General features: G+C 38.0%; 1 protein-coding gene across 5 annotated transcripts in view; it reads left to right on the top strand.

The window, feature by feature from the left end:
• The window catches only part of gpatch8 (G patch domain containing 8), an 87176-nt gene that overhangs the window by 25141 nt on the left and 36901 nt on the right, over nucleotides 1-25134 (top strand). The window contains exons 2-5 of one of the 5 annotated variants that reach the window (XM_041231323.1): nucleotides 5365-5382; nucleotides 7790-7862; nucleotides 19911-19952; nucleotides 24628-24695. In XM_041231323.1, the coding sequence (XP_041087257.1) occupies nucleotides 24669-24695 (27 nt within the window). In that variant the 5' untranslated portion in view covers nucleotides 5365-5382; nucleotides 7790-7862; nucleotides 19911-19952; nucleotides 24628-24668. Of the gene's footprint in view, nucleotides 1-168; nucleotides 205-5364; nucleotides 5383-7789; nucleotides 7863-19910; nucleotides 19953-24627; nucleotides 24696-25134 lie in introns of all 5 variants that reach the window. The other 4 variants (XM_041231321.1, XM_041231320.1, XM_041231322.1 and 1 more) reach the window with 4 other exon arrangements.

Raw genomic sequence — 25134 nt, forward strand, 5'->3', positions numbered from 1 at the left:
TTATGGCACCTTCCGCTACCAGTTGATATTGTAAAGGTCCCAGTACAAGTTTCACTCTAGCATGAGAGACGAGAGTATGTGTGTGTTTTTATATGTTTGTTTCTGAGTGCTTTGAGAAATTACCTGTATTGTACACAACTTGGGGTGTTCGACATTTCTCTCCTGCAGCAAATTGGCCCCAATTAGCTAAGCAGCCATGACCTGGTTTGTATTGCACGCTCTGCTTTATATTCCCGTCTCTTAGGGTTTCCTGTAAAGCTTCTCTCTGTCCTTCCTTCCGACACAGTGATACGGTGTACAGTACCCTCTGTCATTTTGTGCTGGCATCGTGCTTGTGCAACTGGAATTGCATTTACTGACGAGGCATGTAGATAATATTGCAGGAGGATTCTCTTTTGACACCAGCCTTCCAAAAAAAAAAAAAAAAAACTAAAATTAAATCTGTAGAAATAAAAATACATAATGAAGTTTTCAGAATGTAGATCTTTCTGAAATGTGTAGCAAGTTTAGTCTGCTTCAATTTTAACATTTAAATGTTAGACAAGTGGAAATTAAATGGAAATGCTGTTAATTTTTAGGTGGTCAAAGTTTGCAGCATTTACACCTCATGGTTGCTGATAACCACTGTTTCCTGCAAGGTCAAAGCAGTAGCATGGGTTGAGTGCTATTTGCACTACATCGTCACAAATAACAGAACAGGTCAACTTTGATTTAAACTGAAAACAAAAAGTTTGTCAAGGCAACTAATTGAATATAGAAAACCTTTGACTGAATTTTATCCAGAAAATGTTGAGCACACAGCCCCGTCCTGGGAACTAAGAGGTAGAAAATGTGATCCAGAGTATGTAGCACAGAGATGACAAAGGCCAGTGAATTTCATATAGAGGCCTTGGATCCCAGTGCCTGTAAATGTAATCTACAGAGCAGATTTATTTTCCACCAGTAAGTTGTCTGTTACTGTATCGCCTGTGAAATGTTTCCAAAACATCCACATAACGTCATGGCAAATATCTGCATCGCCTCTGCTAATGACAGAATAATATTTGTAATAGCTTTGTTTGCCAAGAAGAGATTCTTAAATAGGATAGAGATGCAGGCTATGGAGAGTGTCCAGGCTTCTGGGTCTCTCCTGTCACTCGCTCACCTCGGTAGAAACCCATCAGCCACGGGTTAGATATTTATTAATGTTCTCATGACATCTGGGCCTCCACTAATTTAGTTCATCCATACATTCAACAAGGTACTGCCCTTAATGTTAATATTATTTAAGAAATTTTAGTGTTCAGGGCTTGGATGTTATGAGGGGCTAATTTGGCTTTAGAACTTCTCCTCTAAAGCCCAGCTATGTAAGTGTGGGTTCAGAAAAACTGAATTATTACTGGCTGCAGGTGAATTTTGAGGTTTAGCAGTCCGGTACAGCTACTTACCCATAAATACAGCCAGCCATTACACTGTAAAACGCACATACCTATAATAAAAAAAATAAAAGACCAGGTACTTAAAACCTATTGCGAATAAGAAGGAATAGAGTTGGCCTGATTGCCACATGGATGAGGTGTCTCCTGCAGTATTATCTATTGAGATGCGCTGAAGGGTTCGCTCCAGCATACAGCTCAAGACTTTGAAAACAGTGTGCAGTTCAGTGTAAGTTGACCTTTTGACAGCTGGTGGGAGAAAAAACATTCTGCAAGCTCATGGCTCCTCTGACTGCTACCCCCTGCCCACTTAGTGAAGTTCTTTATTTCATTCATTTACATGAACAGCACAAACATCCTGTAAACTGTGTAGGCCAGTATAGCTTAAAGGCCATTTGGTAACATTGAGTGTGAAGAGCTCAGTCTTACTTCTGATGCACAGACACACAGTATCGCCTTTCAGCCTTTGTCTGACAGCGAATTATTTCTCTGGTCCCGGGAGGCTGTGCTGAGGGGAAACAATAGGCTCCAACTGAGCCTGTCACTGGAGCCACAGACTGCTGTAGTATGCAGGGGCTTCATAGCTGCCACCTGCACCAGGGGGGGTCATCTGGTGTCACTGCCAGGGAAGGGTTTAATGTCATCCTTCAGCTGGACTGTGGAAAACAGAACCGTCTCCCTAATTAGCATTTTAAAGTCCTTGCAGAAAACCACAATAACCTTGACAAAGAGTGAACATGAAAACCTGGATACAAGAAAAAGACAGATAATATATTGTTGGTAGGTGGAATACAGGTTGATTTTGAGTGGAAATTTTCACTATCAAGCAATGGTAGGTGCAGGCGACAATGGGACATAGGCAGCTGACATATACTGGATATTGCAATTCCTTTCTAATCTACAGGCACCATTCCCCTAGAAAGGTTCCATTGGAGAGATAGTGGTCAACATTGTTAAAATGACAATGAGGCCTGCATTTATAGTGTTCCGGGAAAATCGGCCCAAAACTAGGTCGACCTAAACTAAATCAGTCGGGCCACAGTGAAACTTAAAATCTTGTACAAGCTAATTTTAGGTAGGTTTTATTTTATTTCATCCACAGAAAAAAAACATGTATTTTTTTCCTCCTGCTGTTTGTTCTCGTTGGGGAGATGCAGTTTGAATCAGAGCCATGTGTTACTGAAAGGCAGGTGTTTGCAGAGATAAGTCCGGTCTCCCTGGGGTCTGCAGAGTAACAGGATAGGGCCGCTGAAGTGACATTTCACAGCAACTGGCCGGCTTGGACACTATAAATACTTCATTTTCAAGGAGCTGTATGCAGTAGCGATGCAGTTTGGCGTCTCTCCCAGCCACTCATTGTGTGTAATCTGTAGCCAGCTAGTGGTTCGTGTTTTTGGGGACCTATTTCTAACGTTCTGCCTTGCATGCATAACTGGGTAGCATTCAGTTCCTGTCACCCTGTATCAGGTATACTGTGGACAGCCTCAGATACAATCCACTCAGGAACCTCTACAATCAGTGGTATGGGAGCAGAGCAGCACAGACGGGAGAGCACTCCTACAACTTTAGTCACAGTGAAAAGTAGCAGAATAACAGAACTGAACACCATAGAGCTCCAAATCGGTCCAGAGCAGGAACTGAAAAGAATGGGCTCAGTTTCACAAACCACTTCTAGGAAGCAGTCTGGAACTACCTTTGTTGAAAGAAAATGTTATCTTTTAGTCATAAGTCCAGCTGATCTAACTTCTGCAAAAAAAAATACTGTTCTGTCTTAAACATTTTTTTCTAGCTAGCTGTCTTTAAGTGCTTTGTGAAATGGCTCCCAGATTGACTAAAGCAGAGGGCTGCCACCAACGACCTGGGAATTGCTCAGATGCAGAGATCGACTTTAGCTATGTGGTAGATTTTTTAGTTTGATTGCTAAAATGCATTATTTTATAGTACAGCCTAGTGTATACAAGTAAGGTATAACCCATGCACATCTGAATGGAAATGGCTGATCTAGATGCACACAAATAGATCAGGAATTCATAAGAAAACTGGGCTTTCTTCTCACGTCAAATTACATACCCTACCTATCAAAAGATTAGAAGTAACCAACGATTTTGAGAATGACTGGCCATGTATTGACAATTTTATCTATCTCATACCCCTTGCCCACTGTACTATACTCTTGGCTTTGGTACCCTAAATATTCTCCATTTAATAGAAACACAGATTCACCATTGCAGAAACCCATTTATTGTGGGTGAAATGAAGAACAAATATCCTGTCCAGACATTTTGCATGGGGTACAGTCAGGTTTACAAGAAATGTCTACATGTTTTAAAAATAAATAAATAAATAAAAAAGTGGGGTATTACAGCACCTCTGACAGCTTGCTCAATACAATATGTTGCATATTGTTCAAGAAAGGACGATTGAACTATTCAGTAAAATAGCTGTACAAGTTTCCAGTTTTTTTATTTCATTATTAATTCATAATGATTCAGTTAAATTAGTGTTTAGTGTGTGTGCTGAGCAAGCTGTGCTTTTCAGCAGGCACACGTGTGTAGCTCCAGGTTTAGAATATTAAAAGTCAAGGTCATCTGCTTTGTCTTCAGTTCTGCAATACAGGAAAAAAAAAAAGAAAAGCATGCTAGAACAGCTTGGGCCTCAAGAGCACCAGAAATACTAAGAACATACTATAAAAAATAACTGACAGCATAACATCAAGTAATAATTAATAAAAAAAGGACATTTAAAAGTACTACAAAATTACATTCCTGGGTGCACATACCAGCGCATAAGACTATCTACCTGGTCGTCGTCTTTATCGAGAGGGGGGAAAAAAAACTGACATTTTTAATCAACACCACAATCAGCCACTTAGAATTACAGAAGAATGTATCCCTGCATCTGTCCTGTCTCCAGTGCCAGTATCTTGATAGACTTGTGCTCTGCAAGAAATCTCTAGAGCTGTGGAGCGAGAACATCCAGCACAGACTTACAATTAGAACTAGTTGAGGAGGTCCAGAGAAGAATGGGGAAGTTCTGTGTGTAAGTCAATACTGTGTACCTCCCTGGCTCTGTCACCAAGCCTGTCTGCTCTGCCTGCTTCCTGGATAGACAGCAGCCTTCTGTCTCCATTGATCTCGCTAACCTTGCACGGAATTCCTGTTCAGATACTGATTCTGTGTATTTCATGCATACTGATCTCTTCCTGAGTGGTATTGTTGAAGCCGGGCTGTCCTGGTGCATCTTTCTTTCCTAATATTTGTTATTTCTTTTACTTTTTGGTTTATAACTAGGGCTTGTGATTTTCAGTGTTTTACCCCGACTTGCCATTCGTATATCTCAATCACAACTGAGAAATGTGTTATTTGTAAAATGTATTTAATTTACTTCATTTTTCATTTACAAGCAGAATGTACAAACAAGATTGTGACATGTTAATAAGTGACTAATCTTTATTAAAGCTATAATGAAAAATAAAGTATGTTATGCTGGACGTGCCGTTAGAGTTGTTTTGCATAACTCTATTTGCATGAACTAAAATAAGTCTCCTGCTTTGAAAAAAAAAAAGAAAGAAAAACCCTGTAAATTAAATCAATTTGACTATTGGCGTGTTTCTCAGTTGTGATTGAGATACACGAATGGCTTAACAGGCATGAATTAATTTTAAAGGAGAGTAGAAAAGTTGTGGTAAAGCACTGAAAAATAGAAGCCTCTGTAATGTTGTAATTTTCCTTCCACTGTGTCAGTAGCAGCACACTGCACTTGACTTCAGCTGATCTTGACTTGTGGATTTTTATATTTTTATTTTATACATTGTTTTTCACACTCTCTTTTTCTATTTGTAGGCTTTTTTTTGCAAGCAGTAAAAAAAAAAAAAAAAAAAAATCTGAAATAAATTTTAGTGATTGGACAGTTTCTTACTTTGTGTTACATTTAACTGTTCTTTTGACAGCCCAGTTTTTAAAGCCAGGTTCGTATGGAAATGCTTTCACTCCACTTGCACTGCTATTGAAAACAGCGTACTGCTTCATCTGTCTGTTTTATTTTAGTGCATTCTTTTATACAGCAAAGCCGGCGCAATGTCTCATCCTCCTGTCTGTTACATTTCTTTGAGAATAAATGTACTGTACAATATATTTGTATCGGTTTATTATGTGCAAAGCACATTTGTTTGCTGCTTGCTGGTATTCATCTACTAAAGTGAAATTTGGCACCAATGATACAATTCCTCCTTACAACTTTGATGCAAAACAAATTAACAAAAAACATGGATCTAATTTAAAGAAGACATTTTTTGGAGAAAGCTGAAGAGCTAAACTGTGCAGCCGGCCTCAGGAGCCAAAATGGAGCCTGTTAATCGGCAAAAAGGAGGGATTGAAAATTGTAACCACGTTTTCCACTCTTAAGCTTTTGAAGTTGGGGGGCCTGTAAACTGACTCCAGCAGAACCTTAATTATCCAACACCTCTGTTATCCAAACAGCCCCCTGGTAGCCTGTTCTATTGTGTTGTGTGCTGTGCTCATCTGCTCTGTTGTAATAGAACACAAGCTGTCCAGCCCTCTGGTATTTTCAGTACAGTTCACTACAGTAGGGTAGCACTGGATCGTCGAATAGGAAAGTGACAGTCGACCTCAGAAATTGATTGTGAGCTAGTTGTGATGTGTGTGTGCTTCCAGATGGGCGGAGGTGCAGTTGTGGTTGCAATCCATTAACATTTATGTTTAGGACATTTTAATAAATACATTAGTTTTAAGGAAATCCAAACAAATTTAAAACATAGTGCACAAACAACAAAGTGTTTAACACATATTGTCAAATAGAGGATTTAAAAAATAAATAAATAATAATAATGTTTATACCTCAAAAGGCATCATAGACAACACACATACACACACAGCTATGCTTGTTTTATAGGCTTTTCAAACAAAGATTTGACTAGAAGTTTTTTCTGTTCAGGACATCCGAAGACATTGAGAAAGTTTAAATGTTTGGCATTGAATGTATTAAGTTTCTTTCCATATTTCGAGATGTACACAATCAGTTTGGATTAGTATTGGGTTTTTATTCTCTCCTATAACCTGAAAAACCCCAGTCGCTGGCCAGAACTGTCCCCTGTCCATCGTATTGGAAAGCAGGCCCCCAGATCTCAAAAGCTGTTTAATCGCTTGGATGCTGAAAAGTCCTAATCGTATCTTAAAACCATTTTTTGCAGTAGATTGCTTGTTTTTCTTAATTTTATTTCTCAATTATTTTTTTTCTATTGAAATCTGTTACATTTTAAGAGGCAGTATGCAGAACAGTGACCTGCCCTGTGTATCAGGGAAGAGCCCCCTATCTGAAACGGTCTCATTTAAATCCAATGCTAATTCATAAAGATCTCATATTATGTAAGTGTAGGTGGGGCAGGGTAAGTATGAGGAGGAAGGCAGGTCGCAGTTCTGTGTAATCAGTAGCCTTCTTTAAATTGGAACGCATTCAAACGCCAAGGAGACATGAGACATTCTGCTTGCTGGTTTCCCCCGATGTGCACTAATAGTTCTTGCTGTCTAATCCATGGCATGCCTGTTCCATCCTAACCTTCGCTTTTCTGTTAGACAACACGTGAACTACATCACCTCTATGTGCTTGTGTTCATTGTTATTGATATTTATTTAGTCGTTTTATTGTTGTCTTTCATTTTACTTTTTAAAAATGTTTTTATTTCATTTTTTACTAACTTCACCCCCCTTTTTTTCTTTTTTTTTTTTTTTTTTTTTTTTTTTTTTTTTTTAAAACAAAACGGCTGCATGCTAGATTTCAGAACCGAGTTGAGTCTAGCCTGGTATAATCTTGCTATGATTGTGTTTGTTTTTTTCATAGTGGTGAGGCCGCCTTGCATTTTACTTGGTTAATTTCGAGGGTAACAAAAGCCACTCACACTCAAGCACACACCCAATGACTAAAGATAACTTAATGCCTCTTTTGTTGTCTGCTGCAATGTAATACTCTTTCTGGTTATGGGTATCGCCATGCTTATGTATGATATCTATCTAGTGTTATAGATTTAAAACATCTACTAGCTAGATGTGGTGTTAAATATTCTACACGTTTCTGTGCCCACCACCTTGCTTTACTAAGTTTTCTCTTATATACACTGAATCTGCCAGAATCACACCATGAACGAGATCAGGAGGGGAGCCAGTCCCTTCTGTCTCGGAGGGGTTAGGGGTTCATTCATCCCCAGCCCTTTCCTCTAGCACTTTCTTGCATGCATTTGTATATTCTCCATAGTAACTATGTACCTGCTCCTCATCTTGTGATAATTTTGACATCTGTAGGAGAAGGGTATTCTTATTATTGGAATATTTTTGGTTTTTCTTCTCTGTTCTGTCCGTTAGGATAATATCGGACACCGATTGCTCCAGAAACATGGCTGGAAGCTGGGACAGGGACTGGGGAAAACGATGCAGGGTAAGTTTGTGGTCTGTACTGTCTGTTTCTATCTACGTTTCTATCTTTCCTCTTCAATATCTGTCCATCTATCACATCTATCTTTTTTTTTTTTTAATATAAAATCTGTAGCTGTTTCTACATAACACCAGGTTGTAAAGAATAAAGGTGCCTATTGCTCAGGGATTGGGTGGGGTAGGATAGACAATGCATCTGGAGTCCAGGATTCGAGTCATTGCACTGTGTAAGTAGTTTTTCGAGATTTACAGTTATACTGTATTTACAGTATAATTGTAAATCTCGAAAAATTACTCGCTTCTAAATCTTTTGTAGTCATCTTTGTATTACTTTAGTATAAATACATGTTAATTTGGATTCATATGTTGTTTTTTTTCTGACTATGCGAACGGAGAGACACACATTTGCCCATTTTCCCATTGGAAATAGTGATATTTTGAAATGTCACTGTCCTGGTCACAAAAGCAAAGTTTGTGGGGAATAATAGCCATTTTCTATACTTTTGAGGCATAAGCAATTAGGAAATAACACTTACTACCCAGGAACAAATTTTTTTTTTTTTTTTTGTTACACAGTGTTATCACCGATTATGTGAGTGAACCATGTTTTGGGCAGTCTGGGTTTGAATTTGTCATAAATGTAGTGTGTTTTCCTGGCCCAGCCCTGCCCATGTTGACTAAGTCAGAACCTGCCCAGACAGGACCTGGGTGTCATGTGGGTCAGCGCACCTTTTCACACTGCTTTTGATAAAGCAGGGTTGACCTGTGTGACAGACGTAAGTAAACAATACGTGTATCAATGCCCATCCAAGCTTCTCTGGCTTGAACCGTCGACCTAAATGTTGATTAGAGCAAATGTTTCTTCATCCCTGCTGCAATCTGACTCATGGTGCGTCTCGAGCAACAAAAATGCATAAACAGAAATATGCCTTGTGGAAGTGGAACCTTCACGCAGACGTGGCTGTTTGTTTTTGTGTCGGCTCACGAACGGCTGTCAAGCATTTTGTCTCGCTCAACCCGGGTCAAAGCATGTCAATCCGCATCCTGGGTCTCTAGGTACGTGGTTAAACAATACGTGGGATTGTGACCTGGTTAACCAGGACCCGGGTAAGAGTGCCAGTGTGAAAAGGGCAATAGATAACAAATTCATTCCATAAGCACTTCCATTATCTAGATAGGGCTCAAATGTGCAGTTTTGAAGACACACACATTATAGCAAACATGTATGTTAATTTTAAAACCGACATCTGACACTACACTAGGTTAAAGAAAGGTCTCAGTTTGCTTGCCTGGACTTCCATACAGGAAGTCCTGTTATTGCTTTACTTGTTCATTTTAACTCAGCAGTGTGTTCTAGATCAAAGCATTTTACTGGCTGAAAGTATGTAGGTCAATAGGGGAAGCTGATAATTGCTTATTGACAAGCATAAAGACAGTAAAGGGGTGGGGACAATCTCACCCGCCATGTAAAATGAACCAAAAAATAAATACAAGACAGTGTAAAGGCATAGCTTATAGAGATTTATTTAACCGAGGTATAGTACCAGATATTGTAGAATGAAAATACATGCAGAACAGCATTTTTGTTCACTCCAATTAGTGTAACACAAAAAAGAACCACCAAAATTGGCACATCAAAAATCCATGCCCTTTTTTCTCTCCCCTTTCCTCCCCTTTCATCAATTTTACTGGACAGCCTGATCAGTTGAAGTGCTTTTTTCTGTTGACGATAGTAAATCCTGCAGCACAATTGCCCTGAAGGTACTGTAGCTTCAGGGGGACATGGGAACAGCTCAACTGCTTTCAATACTGGCCGCCTATTCTGCTAACAAAGATTTTAGTCTAGCAAATTAATCTCCTTATTAAAGCCCTTTGGTGTCAACTCAATCCATCTAGCCGTTAGAACTTTTGCTAGTGGAATACTCTTTCCTGTAGCAGTAGATAAAAGTGTCTTGTTTTAACAGTTGATTCCCACCCACCTCATCTTTGTATTTCAGTGTTTTTTATATATACGTCGAGCGAAGTTTGTGACTCTGAGTGCAATAAGTTGATTTACAAATGGATAGATTAATTTTCTACACGAGGTAGTGATTGCGGGGACCAGCACGTATTTACATTTACAGGATCCAAGGACAACCCAAGCCCTAGGGCATTGTCAAACAAAACTCTTAAAACTGCAAAAAATTGAAACACCATTTATCTACAAGCATTCAGAATGTGAAAAATAAATTAAACAAAAGAAACAGGAACTTTGCCATCAGCAACGTTCCTTGCTGACCTGGTAGCAAAGAGCCAAGCCTAGGAATCTTGTTAAGTCAGGTACGTTATATAAATATTTTACTTTCTACATGTACTTACACATATACAAAAGTAGTTTCGAAATGCTGTTGTGAAAAAATACGTGGCTGTGGGGAAAAATCCAAACACCAAAGTGGTCCCTACATTGAAAACGGTTGGGAACCACTGTTCTAGTATTTCTAAGTTTAGTACAATTATGTCCTAAATACATGATTTGCATATTTAGTGGATTAATTGAGTGACTTAAAATGTTCAGACTTGTGCGAAGAAACATGCTTGTTTTTCTCTTTTCTCTGCTTGCTTTAAAATAATACGTTTGTTGACTGTGTACATATACTTCCATGAATTTCTCGCCATGGTTGTGTCTGTGTGGGAGGAGAGCAGTAATACAGTGCATTCTTGTTTGTCTCTTTGGCTGGGGAATATTACAATTTGAACAAATCAAGGTCAATGTGCAGGAATGTGTTGCGGGGCCACCCGGCCACCTGCAGATCCGATTTAAGCATGTTCTTCAGTTTATTTTACGTTCTTCAGTGGCGGGGAAGTTGGGGTGATACAGAGAGCAGCCTTCCTATCAGTGTAATTACTGCAGTAATCTAAGGAAGTGCCTCTCCTAGATAGCGTGCTCCCAAGAGCCAGGCTTCCACAGGAAACAATTTACTGAACTCTGACTGGAGAGGATTACAGACGAGGCAACTAATAACCTCTGTTAAAGGGGACCTTTGCATATAGAAAAGGAAAGATCAGTTGAGTTATCCTGCAAGATTGTGAGCTAGGGTTGCCAGTACATTTTTCCAGGCTCAGTATGACGTAGTAAAACACCAAAATGTATTCCAAAAGTCCCTATACTGTACATGTCGCTGTGTGTCACCATTGTAAATGATTTCACGATGTCTGTCGCCGTGCTACCTTTGTGCTTTGAAACGAAGAGGGGAATAAGAAAGAATGGTGTTTAGATTTGTCCCAAAGATACAGCCATGCCCCACCTGTATCGACAGATGTTTCTGCTCACTAGTGCTACTTAAGGGTCACAAAAACAGTAACGTTGAATCAAATGAAAGAAAAGAAAAACTAAACAAAAAACTAATACATAACTCAAATTCAGCAATTCATTATAACATTGTGTTCTTCTCTTCCCCCATCCCTAACACAATTAGTTAGTTTACAGTATGTTATGAGCTACCACAGGTGCTTGAAAAGCCCTGAATCATCAAGCAGCAGGCCTGCATCCTGCTAAGGGCTTTAGTGGTGTGGGTTGCTGAGCTGGCTGCCTCTCTCCTGAGCTGGATCGATGTGATGGGACTGCCTGTTGGTTAACGCTTGTTCTTGTCAAACTGCTTCAGTGTACACCTTTTGCATTGCTGCTATTGAAATACCATAAGACTCCTAGGGCTTAGCAAAGCTTGCTGTCAACTCTTTCACTGGTAGGTTTGTGTGTGTGCGCAGTACCAGTCAAAACTTTGAGTACACCTGCTTGAAACCAGGTTTTTCATGATTATCTATGCTTTTAACTGTATAAACTTGTATATAAACACTTAATATTTCATTATATGATACATGTACTTATATAAGCTGATAATCATAAGTGAATTGCATTCAAAAATTACAATTTTAAATGAAAATGTAAATCTTGTCAATTTCAATGAAATGGTCACCCAAAGCAAGGGGATTTCAGTCTGAAACCCAAGTCAGTTAAAAGTCTGAAATGTGTATAACACTGTGTTAGAATACTGATATAAGTGTCTTTGTTAGATGTTCTCTGAGTTAACTAGCATGTTACCTAATTAACCTTGTGTCACCAGTTATTGTTAAGAGGTGAGGGTCCACGATTACTATAAATATAGGTAGCATAGGCACAAGTTTGTCATTCCTGAATGTAAGGGAGCAAAAAATGGCAAAATACGCTCAGTTAAGCAAAGAAAAAAGTCTGTATTACTTTACTATTACTTTAAGAAATGAAGGTCAATCTTTAAGACAAATCACAAGAACTTTGCAAGTGTCTGTAACTGCTGTGGCCAAGACCATCAAACGATTTGAAGAAACTGGCACTCATGAGGACCAAACAAGGTCAGGCAGGCCAAGGGTGACCTCAGAATCAGAGAACAAGTTCATTTGAGTCACAAGTCTGCGAAACCGGTGATTAACTGCCCCTGAAATACAAGCTCAGCTAAATGGTAATAGAAGTACAGATGTTTCAACATCAACTGTTCAGAGGAGATTGCGTGAAGCAGGCCTAACTGGAAGAATTGCTGCAAAGAAACCATTGTTAAGAGTGCAGAATAAGAGGAAGAGACTTGCCTGGGCCAAAAAACACAGAAACTGGACGTTTGAGGAGTGGAAGTCGGTCTTATGGACCGATGAGTCAAAATTTGAAATATTTGGGTCCAACTGCAGAGTATTTGTAAGATGCAGAGAGGGTGAGCGCATGAGTTCTGCGTGTGTGTTTCCCACTGTCAAGCGTGGAGGAGGCAGAGTCATGGTCTGTGGTTGCTTTGCTGGTGACAGAGTTGGTGATCTTTACCAAGTCCATGGCAAGCTCAGCCAGCATGGCTATCATAGCATACTTCAGAGGCATGCCAATCCATCAGGATTACAGCTAGTTTGGCAGTCCTTCATTCTTCAGCAAGATAATGACCCGAAACACACCTCAAAGTTGTGCAAGAACTATGTCGCTTCAGACTGGTCAGAGTCTCCTGGACCTCAATCCCGTGTGTGTGTGTGTGTGTGTGTGTGTGTGTGTTTTATATATATATATATATATATATATTATATATATATTATAGAAATATAATATATATATATATATATATAAATAAATATTATTGTAACCCTCCACGGTTAATTGATTAATCAGTCCGATTAATCAATTAGACTTGAAATTCTGAACGGAAATAAAATTTTATACCTACTAATTGGATGGCTAATTAGTCGATTACGGGATTAAATATTTGGCTACTTTATGGCAATTAGCATACCGTCGGTATATATAATATATATATATATATATATATATATATATATATATATATATATATATATATATATATATATATATAACAAAGAAATAAATACATGGATGAATTGTATGTTTGTATCCTGAGCCATTCGACGACTCGAGAGAAACTAAACGGATAATGACATAGAAGGTCTGTACAGCATTGAAAAACACTTAAAAAAAATAAAACCCTAGCTGTACTGCTGAACCTTGTCGTCTTTAATATTAGCATAACAAGGGTTTTTTCATGTATTATAAAAAATAGATGGACCTCTTCAGTGAGTTGCAGGAAAACAATTGCATCTCGGGGTTTCTGTGACAGTTTAAAAATGACTTGACCTTATGTTTTGCTTTTGTCTCTAAAAGAGTAAAGTAAAATGTGACCCATTGTGTTTCTGTTCTGTGTCATTCTGTTTTCAAGATCCCTGTATACCATCATGCCAAATGAACTTTCTTCTTTAAATCTATTCTTTTGATTTAAAAAAAAAAAAAGGGTACAATATAGGATAACAGTGTTGTGGTAAGTGATCAACTGTCGTATTTTAAAATTCCTTTTGAAATTAAATGTCTTGTTTTAGTGCTTGATGGAAGGTCTGCTGTTGAAATCAGAGTGCTTTTCTGTAACTCACTGACCTGTGCATTCCCTTCATGTTTCAAGGTCGATTCATTCACTTGATTTATGGGTTAGTCATTCTGCCTGTGGTGAAATAGGAGACGACTTCTACTATAAGCTGCACAAAAACATGAATGCTGTTTGCAATAATCTCCGGTGATTGTCCTAAAATAAACAAGCAAATGTTTATTTGAAAAATTCCACGGTTGACATATTTATGGCAAACCCGCAAGACTTAATGTGGAAGATCATACAGCATAGTGGTAGCCATTGGCTAAGATAGCAGAAACTAATACAAAAAAGTAGTTTTGCTGATTTCTATTGTTGCAGTGTAACATTTACTCCTTATTTTGTCTGTTTGGTACAGTTTCAAGACGGTTGAAGATTCAGCTCCCAGTGCTGTTTTTATTAATGCTTTTCTCAAAGAGCTTTCCTCTTAATTATTTACAGGTACACCGGTCTCTGAAGTAAGCTACGTTGCAGTGAATCATCTTAGCTTTCTAAAGGACTGAAAGTTAAGACCCATTTTGTAGTGCCAAGAGTATATTAGATGTAGATGTACTCAGAAACCACTTCTGCTTGCCCTTTTCACAGTTTCTCTTGATCAAAAAGCAGTTAAAATGTTATTTTAAAAACACAGTATGACATCAGTACTTTTTGCAGAGCAATATTGAGAAGGTATATTAAAATACAATACAATTCAGCATGTTTTTTTATCGTATTCCACAGTATGGCATATAAACCGCATTACATCACAGTAAATTGTGACGGTTTTTGGATATAATTTAATTTGATGCATGTGTTTTACAAATGGTAGACGATTTCTCACATTTTATAAGCTACATGCTCTGTGTTGTTTGGACAGATTGTAAGAATGCTTCCATTAGATCCCATTTTACCGTTTTACAGAGTTACACAGCCACAGCAGTTTGACTGAGATTGATAATACTGTTTAGTGCAGCTAGGGCTGTCTGGCAAGGTATTGTATCTAGTATAATCACAAAATTACAGCCATTAGATTCTGCCCTTCCAAATTGAAAACATCTTTCTCAACATGAAAGTACAATAATATAGCATATTTTAAATGTTAATCAGACTTTTTTGAAAAAGAAAAAAAGTTGAATGCATAGAAGTCTGCAAGTGACCAGTGCCGCAGCCCACACAGACATTCCCACTCAGTAGAAGAAACTGACAACTACAGGGAGAAGGGGGGCCTATCGATTTACACATTTGCTCTGCAGAAACCATGCTTTCTTCTTATTACTAGGGTTGTACAGGCAGTTTGTAATCCATCGCTTTTACCCTTCGCAGTCCATAGAATTCTGTGCCTAATAATGCTTCTCAATAAAACAAAGCCATTCCATGCATTTCACGGCTGATGGATGTGATTGTATTATCAAGGAGTTTTGCATTTTTGTACTGTAGTGTTGCTTCCTTTTGTGTGTGCAGCACACATACTGTTTTTGTAAGGTTTTCTTCACGGGGTGTTTGTGTCTATGAAAGCTTGTGAGGCTTATAACTCCTAAAGACTTTGTTAGGGGAACGAAACAGATACAATTACAGAGAACCGTGCCCCCCCAAAGCATCCCAAAATCCACCTGCTTGCAAATCAGTTGTCAATCAATTTTAAGGCACTTCTAGTTCTTGCTGTAGTTTTGTTTTGGTGGATGTATAGGAAGTGGGTTTACAGGTAGATATTCACAAGCGAGCACCGAGAATGGTGCTGGGACTTGTTCTTGTGATGGTGTATTTTGTCCACCAATCTAGTAATTAAACAGGTACAAACCTCACAAGGAAGTAGAAAGAAGCGTCAGGCTTTGACCAGGAATACCCTGCCTGCTAGCTTCATGCTGGTCTTTTGTGAGACTGCTATTGGCTTTATAAATATCTGTAACAGATTTTAAAGAAACTCGCAATGGAACTTCATATAATTTTTACAAGCAGCTCCACACTGCAAGGTTGTATTTCATATCTGGATGCAGACAATCGTACTTGCGCCTCTGAAACTTCCTTTTTTTAATCTCCTACTGTATTCTAAAAAACATTTTTTCCTTAAACATGCAGAATCTTCTAATTTGTATTTATTGTACTTAGTGCTGGGACGAACACAGAGTTTTCATGTTCGGATATTCACATGTTTAAATATTCTTTTGGATATTCGTTCGTTTTTGAAAAAGTAATAAATGCCATTATATTGCGTTGAACGCAGGCAGAGACCATACCAGCAGGGGGTGTGGCCGTGGCCCCTGTGTGTGCCTGTATTTTACAGCATGACCTTACAATATGTAACACGTTAAAAGAGAAAAATATACCAGGAATAGAGAATAAGTTAGCTCTTGTGCAACACGTCCTTTAGTTTCACCCAGTGAGTGTTTCATACGCTTATCGAAAAAATATATATATATATATATATATATATATATATATATGTATGTGTGTGTGTAAGTAATAAGGCATGACAGGGTGTGTGATATACTCTAATAGCACCACGCCCTGGGTGCGATGCAATTCATCACACACCCTGAAGTGCCTTATTGTGCTTATAAACTAAATTGCAAAAAAAAAAAAAAAAAAAAAAAAACATTTTTTAATTGAACAAGTCATTTTTATTAAATATCCTTCCGCTAAAATTGAACTAAGAAAAAATTGTTCCATATACAGTAACTTAAAATTTTTTTAAATAAAAAATAAACTTTTATAAATGTTGAATTGAACATTGCCTGAAGTGCAGTTTTTCTTTATTTGATTTGTTATACTTCTTGTAATTCCTGGTTTCTTCATTACCTTTTGAAGTAAAAATATTACTGCCAATTTTCATCATGACACAGCACAAATGAGTCTGGCTTTAATCACACAGACAGTTCTTCACAAGACCTGCAACAGCGTCATGTGACAGTGCTGTTTTAATTGACCTTTGTTATCCGGGAAAGTGACAGGAGGTGTCCTTACCAGATTAGCACTGCTGCTTCACAGTGGCTAGAAAGACGTTTGCGTTATGGAATACCTGGTCAATTCCCAAACTGACTTTGTGGTTTATAGCTGGACAACGTGAAGAACAACTGGGCCTGTGTTGAGAAGCAATTTGAAACAATTCATGACACAGCAAAATAGATGATACCATTGTACCTGGACACATTTATGTGGAGAAAAAGGTATGGCAGGAATTGTAGAGATGCTTTTTATAAATACTGTGCATCACAGATTACGGAGATGTGCAGGCGGGGCAGGAGATGCAGCTGATTGAAGGAGGCGTACAGGCATTCAGTAGACCTGGGGCAGTGGTAACAAAACATCAATTTAACCACAAAAGGCTCTTTTAAGAGCCACCCAAGTTGTGTTTTTTTTTTTTTTGAAAAGCTGAAAGTGTAAGATTGAACTATGCATTTTCAGAATGGAATAGGGAAACACTGCAGTACTAGCAGAGATCAGCGAGAAGGGGCAGATTTTTCCTGCTTGATTAAGTCAATAGTGTCCGATTCAGACCCATTCAAAATCTCACGTACACTTCTGTTTTCCAAAAGGCCAACATTTATATAAGTGTATAAATAAGTCTTATTTATAAGTATTTAAAATACCCATTTGTAGGATATGCTATACACAGAAATACACGTTTGCATATTCTATATATTATCTCGACACCCCGCGGGGATGCCATTTAGTGTTGAGTTGTCCAAGGTGTCAAGTTAACCACAGGGACACATGACATGCCATGACATTAGCATGCATATAACAGAACTTGCATGATTACAGCGTTACAGTATTTACAAGTTCAATTTTTGTATCCCGAATAACTTGAGCTTTTAAAGCCAGTTGAACGAGAACTAATTTTTCGTTTCTCACTTATTATGAACTGACACTGTAACCAGCTGCACTGGGTAATTGCAAATTAATGAATGAACGATGTGTTTCCAGTCTGAGGTCAGTCATGTGAAACGACTGTCGAGTTATCCACTAGTCTTTTAAACAGTTTTTATCCTTACAGTACTGGTGATAAATGTTGAGTTATGAATAAAGCTTGGCATCAAATTAAAAAATTAAGGCAGGATGGATATATTTTATATGGGGAACATTTTGTACCAAGACTGTTTGTCGAATTAAGTGAAGGAGTCGAGTTAACAGAGTTAAAGAATACGATATACCTCAGGCACATTGTAGTCTGTTTTTCATGGTCGATGGATTTCCGGAGCAAAGTATCTTTCTTGGAGATGGCTGGTCCAGAAATGTACATCAGTTTTGCAAACCTGAAATTTGGACATTCCGAAGTATTTCGGAGCAATAACCATGCAGCAGCTTGCTGCACCTGATCCATATTGTCTTCACATTATATCCAAGTTTAGCAGGACAAGGTGACGATCGCAGCGATTACACTCAAGTATGAAATGTAGTATTCCATAGGTTTGATTTTTAACCCTTTTAGCACAAGTTATCAGGAATAAGTGGATCTGCCAGCGCAGTCTGTATTTTTGTATGTGTGTCTCGTATGCGTTTTAAGTCCATACTGTGAATGTAGGTCATGGTATTTTTTCATACTGCTAATTTAGTATTTTCAGTAATTTTAGGGGAGTGTATTGCTGACACACTTAGATCCATTGGTGAAATGTGAAACGCAGTGTTTTTTATTTTTCTATTTGGCCAACCTTATTTGGTGCTGCTATCCCCATAGGCACACTAACTTGCAGTAGAGAGTAAATAAGCAATCAATCATTTTTTCGTGCTGCACACTATCTACAGGGGCTGCATTTTTTAACCACTTTCTTATGAAGAATCCCAAATAACTTTTACCATTGACAGGTATATAATGCATGTAACAGGACATTTAAACAACTGGGAATGCAGACTATATATATATATAATGTGTGTGTTAAAGCTTAGTAATACATATTGTAGTAGTACAACATGTGATTGTGTAGAAATGGGTTTATGCAAGAACTGCTTAAGTGAATTTTGGGAGTTGTTTTTTCAGATCATCTGGAGTTTTACTGACAGACCATAAATGGTCCACAGACCACTGGCTGGGAACCACTGCTGTAGTGCATTCATATTGGTTGCCAGTTGGACTCCTTGCGTAGTACATTTAATCGGTGGAATCAGCTTACTGCCACTCTTTCAGTGCTTAACTCAAACGCCATGGCTAGCGAAAATGATAAGTTGCTATAGAAGTAATACAATGTAAACTCTATTGCATAAATTACAAAGATGTTCTTTATTTATTCCTATTCCATTCATAGCTTCCCGATAACCCCATGCAGTAAATAGTTAACCTGAGCTCTAGCCCGACATCAGCATTTTGGGATGGGAATGGCCACACTGTGCCTTTTAAACTGGCTTAAAAGTGCTAAATACGGTTAGCGTCTACATTATACAGCGTTTAACCGTACTCGAGAATCATACTCAAGACCACCTCTGGGTAGTCTTGAGTCCGGTTCTAATTCGATCGCATCAGGTAGTGCGGTTTGTCAGAAGTGTGGACGCTGTAATACTGAAATACATTTTTTGTGTATCCTCCAGAATCCCAGACTGCTTTCTGATATGTTTTGGTGCATGGACATCACAAATACAGCACTCAGAACAGTTGCTTGAAGGAGATGAGAACGACTGTCAATACTGCTGTACTGTATACAGTTTGTGGGGCTTGTAGTAAAGTGGTGGATCATGGAGCGACGTGATCGGATACCGAAATCAAGGCGCATTGATATCGGAAACGATGAAATCGGTCAAGGAGAACTTCAGTTAAAAACGAAACGCACACATTATGATAAAATGTACTTTGTTTTTAAGAAACAAAGCCTAACGTTCATGCTAAGAAACATGGTCTTCCGTGGGCACAGGCTCCACATATGCTGGGTTGTAAACATAAAATACGGTACATGGTGGGAGAATGTACAGTTAGGTCAGTCAAAATCAGAAGCTGTTTATACACTTCTCCCATAGCCCCATTGATGGCAGGTTGACTAACCGCTGAAGCTGGTAACTAGTCACGGTGGGGGAATATCAGCCATGGCTTCTTTCTTGGACTCCAGTGCATTTTCTTAGTTCCTGTTTTTTTTATCTGTCAGTGCAGAAAGGAGAGCCTACTGCCTGCCACTCACAGCCCGCCTTTGTTCCTCATTGTTCCTGCTTAACCAATTGGTATTTCTTTTTTGCAGCGTTATGATCCTGACCATGTTGTGGTGATGGTAAACTTAGTGGTAATTTTTATTTTTCCCAGATTGAATTATTCTTTTTTTTTTGTCATCAGTGCACCAATATAATAGGCTTACATTCTATCTTGTTGTAGCCCTCATTCTGCTTGGTCTTATTTGTTTATTTTTCTTGTTAATTTATTTAATGCACACTTGTCTGATCCTTTTCCATTTGAACGGGTAATGCTATGAGGGATATTGCTGTTTGTGTTTTAAAACTGCAAATCAGTTCAACCGTAAAAATCTAATACTGTCCAAACCTGATTTCCCCTTCCCCTTCCCCTTCCCCTTCCCTCTCCACCTCCGCCTCTCCCCATTACAAGGGACACCTGCACTTGCTACTGCACAAAATATAGAAACAGGCAGTAATTAATTGAGGTAAACCTGTGCTGGATACTGACCTTCACAGCAGTGGTTGTGAACAATGAGGTGGAAAAAAAAAAATATATATATTATTTATTTCTTAGACATCGTTATCCAGTAAATTGTTTTGAGCGATTATAACTAAGCAGTTAAAATATTCCATTAAGAGCAAGTGGTAAGTATAATAAATGGATATTTATGGATATACCAATAAGAATACTATAAGAGGGCTCTGTTACACAGTGAGGATGGGTACAAATTGTGGAAATAGGTGTGTTTTCAGACAAAATTCGGTATGTTTAGTTGGTTGGATAATGTTTAAATGTCATTACAATTACAACTTTTGGAGCTCATGCAGTAGTAAACTACATAAGGCTGTATTTTTTTTTTTTCACTGATTTCACGGTTTTTATGAAATGTTCTATTTCTGTGTAATACCTAGTCCCCTGTGAAAATTCTCTGTGAAAAAATAGTATAAATAACATATTTATCACTTAAATACAGCAAACATCTGCCTTATTTAACTGTTACACTGCAATAGAAACCTGGCAGCAGGTTTAGTCTGCTTCCAGTAAATGATTGAGCACACAACCTAGACTAGTGCTGCATGATTTCTAGGGGTGTGCTTTTGGTACGTTTTTACGAACGTTTAAATGCTCTGCAGGTGTTGGCATTTAAACCGTAGCTACATACACACTCTCTGTCTTTATATTACATTCTGATGTATACTGACAGCCAAGGTTAGTTTTTTCCATGCAAAGAAACCCTAATTAAGCAAATAACATTTTAACATTGCAAAGACTTAACTACAGTTATAAAGAAGAAAAAAAAAACACAGTGGGGGAGGGGGACACCAAATTATATATTGAAGTTAGTGCTGTCACTCGATTCAGATTTTTGATCAGTTCATTTAAGGGCATTAGTTGATTAACCTGTAGAGTAAATCGCTAGATTCATCCATACACATTTTTAATAAAGGAAATGATCTTATAGTGGCTGTTCTGCATGCAAGACTAAAAAAAATCAAGAGTAATTTTTGTTTTTTGTTTTTTAAATGGGAATTTGCTCTTTTTAAAAGCATTTGTTTTATTATTTTCCCTCCAGTAAATGTCTCTCTTTGTATTAGTGCTGCACTATTGATGTGCTGGCCCTGTGGGCACAAAGTGAAAAAACTAAAACTAAGCTAAACAACCTATATATATATATATATATATATATATATATATATATATATATATATATATATATATATATATATATATATATATATAAAAAAAACAAACAATAATTAAATTTTTTTTTTTTGTGAATGTATACAGTGTCTTAGATCAAAATGCACAGGTTTTTTTTTTTTTTTTAACAAATGATTTGTGTAAAAGTGTACTGATAAATTAAAGCCTACACACAATTAATTTACACTTCTGCGTTAATATATTAGAAAAACAACAGCTTCCTTTTAAAATCGTATTGTACGTATTCACAGTCACGATCCAGAGCGATCTTCATTTACTCCATCCACAGTGATTCTGAATGTTTTCATTTCAAATAATGAAGCGTTGGCAATTTTGTTTGGGATAATTATTTACATACCACGGTTTTCTCATCTGGTTCCTCAGAATAATTCCAAACGTGACTTTGCCTCGTTCCTTTGTTTAGAGATACAGTTTTATTACAAATATGTAACACATCGGAAAAAAAGTCTGCCTCAGCCCATGTGGACTGAACCATACCAAGCCCACTACAGCATGAACACAGTGTACCCATAAAGCGCCAGATCAACCCAGAATAAACCCCGCCCCGGTGTCAATCTTTCTGTTGCACCAATTAGAAAAACTACTTGGAGGCAATTACCAAACCCCTTCCTTTATATGATCTCCACCCTTTTGTATCGCAGAAGTTGTAAACACGACGTGCTGCTGTACATGATAAGTTGCTAAAATGAATGATTAAAAAATATTTGATTTGGTGAAATTTGTCACGTGAACGGTTATACGTCTAGCATATTATTCAACGTTTAACCACTTCTTTAGAGTTTATACGTTCAAAACGTTTAAAATTCCCATACCCAACGATTTCTTTCTTCAGTGAAAAAGACCAGCTGCATCAAAAATGGGAGATATTACTGCTAAACATCGCTCTATCTGGGACAAGAAACATTTCACGTGGCTGCTGTTCTTACATTTATGTTTTTATTTTGTTTAATTCCGTGTGGGGAAGATAGAATGCCTTTAAAAAGGTGGACATAAATTAAACATTCTACAATTTATCATTTACTGAAATACCTATTTTTAGACTGTGGATGCTGTGAAATAAGCCATTTTTACCTTGAAAAAAAATGCAGCCCTAAGTATACAGTATAAGGTTATTTATTGGATATTCAGTATTTATTCTTAGTGTGCTCCACATACTCATTAGTGCTGTCCCCATATAGTCCTATGCACACTGATGTTGTAATTGATTCTTGTAGTGATTCTTGTATTGGTTATCTGAATAGTTACCAACATTGCAAATATGTTACTGGTTTAATGATAATTTTAAAGTTTACACATGTAGGCAAGTCTGAAACCTCTAGTTTCAAGGAATTTTCGTAATCATGGGTTCTTGGGTCACACAGAATTTAGGAAAGCAGTTTTTGAATGATTATTGGAGAGATGGTGTTTCTTTTGGGAAACAGACCCCAGATCTCCAAGGCGCACACTCCCCGCAACAGGTCAGTTCAGACAGTGCCACAGAGGTATGCAATTCCACCCCCTTCCTGAGGAAGGTCATTCGGCTCGGAGACACTGCTGTGGAGGTCATCATTTTTAAACAATGATGCAATTCAGTACAACAGCCTGGAATTGAGACATTACTTTAATCATATCATTGTAGCCACCCACTAACCCCTCCACCTGCCAAAGAAAAAAAAAAAGCTGACTCTCTGTTTCTGGGCTAGAAATTAATTGCAATTCTGACAGATCTAATTTAGTTTTAACTCAGTATTGTTACGTAAGCCTTAGAGAATCTAACCCCTTACAAAAAAAAAAAAAAAAAAAAAAAAAAAAAGTTGCTTTAAAATGTAGGAATTGGGGCCTGTGTTTAGTTTAATTAGAAGACCATTAGGTGCAGTTGCCACTGGGTGAAACTGTAAAAAACTAAAATGTCCTCACTAATTATTCATCTGTAAATGTGTTAACCTTTATCTTAGTTCTGTGTATTAATTTCTAGCCCTTTTTGTGATTTAAGCAATAATTGAGTCCGATGGCTTAAAAAGGCTTTTGCCCAAGGGTATAAAAAAACGAAGGGAATCAAAGCACTGACAAATTTGATCCATTTTGATTAAACATACCTGGCAGCAGCATCATTAAAATTGTGTGTTGTGCGAACACAACAAAACAAAATTCCTAAGGAGGGGGAGGGAAGGGGGGGTGGGGAGGGGGGGAGGGAACGTTGCCTTCCTCCTCCCCTCTTCACTCAAACCCAGGTAAGTATAACCTGTGCTCTCCCATCACGGTGAGTCCACAGGCCGTGATGTGAAACCGCTACTGTAGTAAAGTGCTTGTCTCCCCCCTTTTTGCTTTGTTTGGCTGGTTATGAGTGGATTAAATGATATGTATCAATCTCCAACATAGTCTGATTCGTTTTTTAAAGTTAATTTCTTCTCAACTCGTCCTTTTCACAGCTTGCTTACAACAATTAAGCGTTGAAACTTGTAGCTTTCTTCTGAAGTGCTGGTACAGGAACATCGCCACCTTGTGTAGTGGAGCCATAAATTGTAAAGGAAAAAGAAAGCAAAGAATCATTATCATCATCATCCTCATCATTGTGTGCTCACCTAGTGTTAGTGTTTTTGCAACTGCTGTCAACACCAGCATACCATAATTAGTGCATGTTGCATCAGACTTTAGTCTGGTTATTTTCAGATTGCTATCTCCCTGTTAAATTGCTCTTATAATTCTTAGATTGCAGATTTCTGAGGGTTGGGCTAACAGATATATATAATCCTGTGCTGTACTATACATTTGGGGAAATTCTATTATTTGATTGAGCACAGTCTGCAGTAGATTTTAAACCTCTTGATTTTGAGCTTGCTTTCCTGCTACCGCCTTCATACAAAGATATTGATAGCAGAATTTAAAAGAAAAGAAATACATCTCAATTTGATTGAATAAAACAAACAGTTGTAAGCTGTGAGAATGGCTTGTGTGTTGGTTCACTGTAGCTTTCTGGTCTCTGCACTCCAAGGCAAGATCTCTAACACAACCCACTGTGCAAACAGTGTGCCCTGAGTTTGCTCTTCCCAGCCCTCACTCCCCTCTCTCTGTTTCCCTTCCTACAGGCAGGACAGATCCCGTCCCGATTATCCTCAAGTATGATGTCATGGGAATGGGGAGAATGGAAATGGAGGTAAGGGCTGCCCTGCTTCAGCAGAGGGCAGTGTTTGGTAGCTCAGTGGGTGTGAGTGTAGTACTGTAGGATTTTGGTTAATTTAATATGACTTGGAAACCATAGTACCAAGGGTTTGGAGTGAGCAAAGAGGTTTATATGTTTCAGTATCATCGGATCACAGTTGTTAGTGCTGGAGATTCACCAAATTAGTCAGATTCATTTACAATGAAGTTACACCTAATTGGCCAAATTGCGAACAGTAGAGATGCAATGGCAAATGCCACTTAGAAAGCAAACAGTATTTGTTTAATTTTTATAGCTTTGAAATTAAATGTTGAGTATGAAAATTGGCTCTTGTCTTCTAATAATGTTTCCAATACTTTACTACCTGTAAATATTACAAAATGACTAGTGCTGGGATAATTAATAAAGTTACTTGAGTACTGCCGATTATTTT

Source organism: Polyodon spathula, chromosome 28 (genome assembly GCF_017654505.1).
Source record: "Polyodon spathula isolate WHYD16114869_AA chromosome 28, ASM1765450v1, whole genome shotgun sequence".
In the NCBI taxonomy this organism is placed as follows: Eukaryota; Metazoa; Chordata; class Actinopteri; order Acipenseriformes; family Polyodontidae; genus Polyodon; species Polyodon spathula.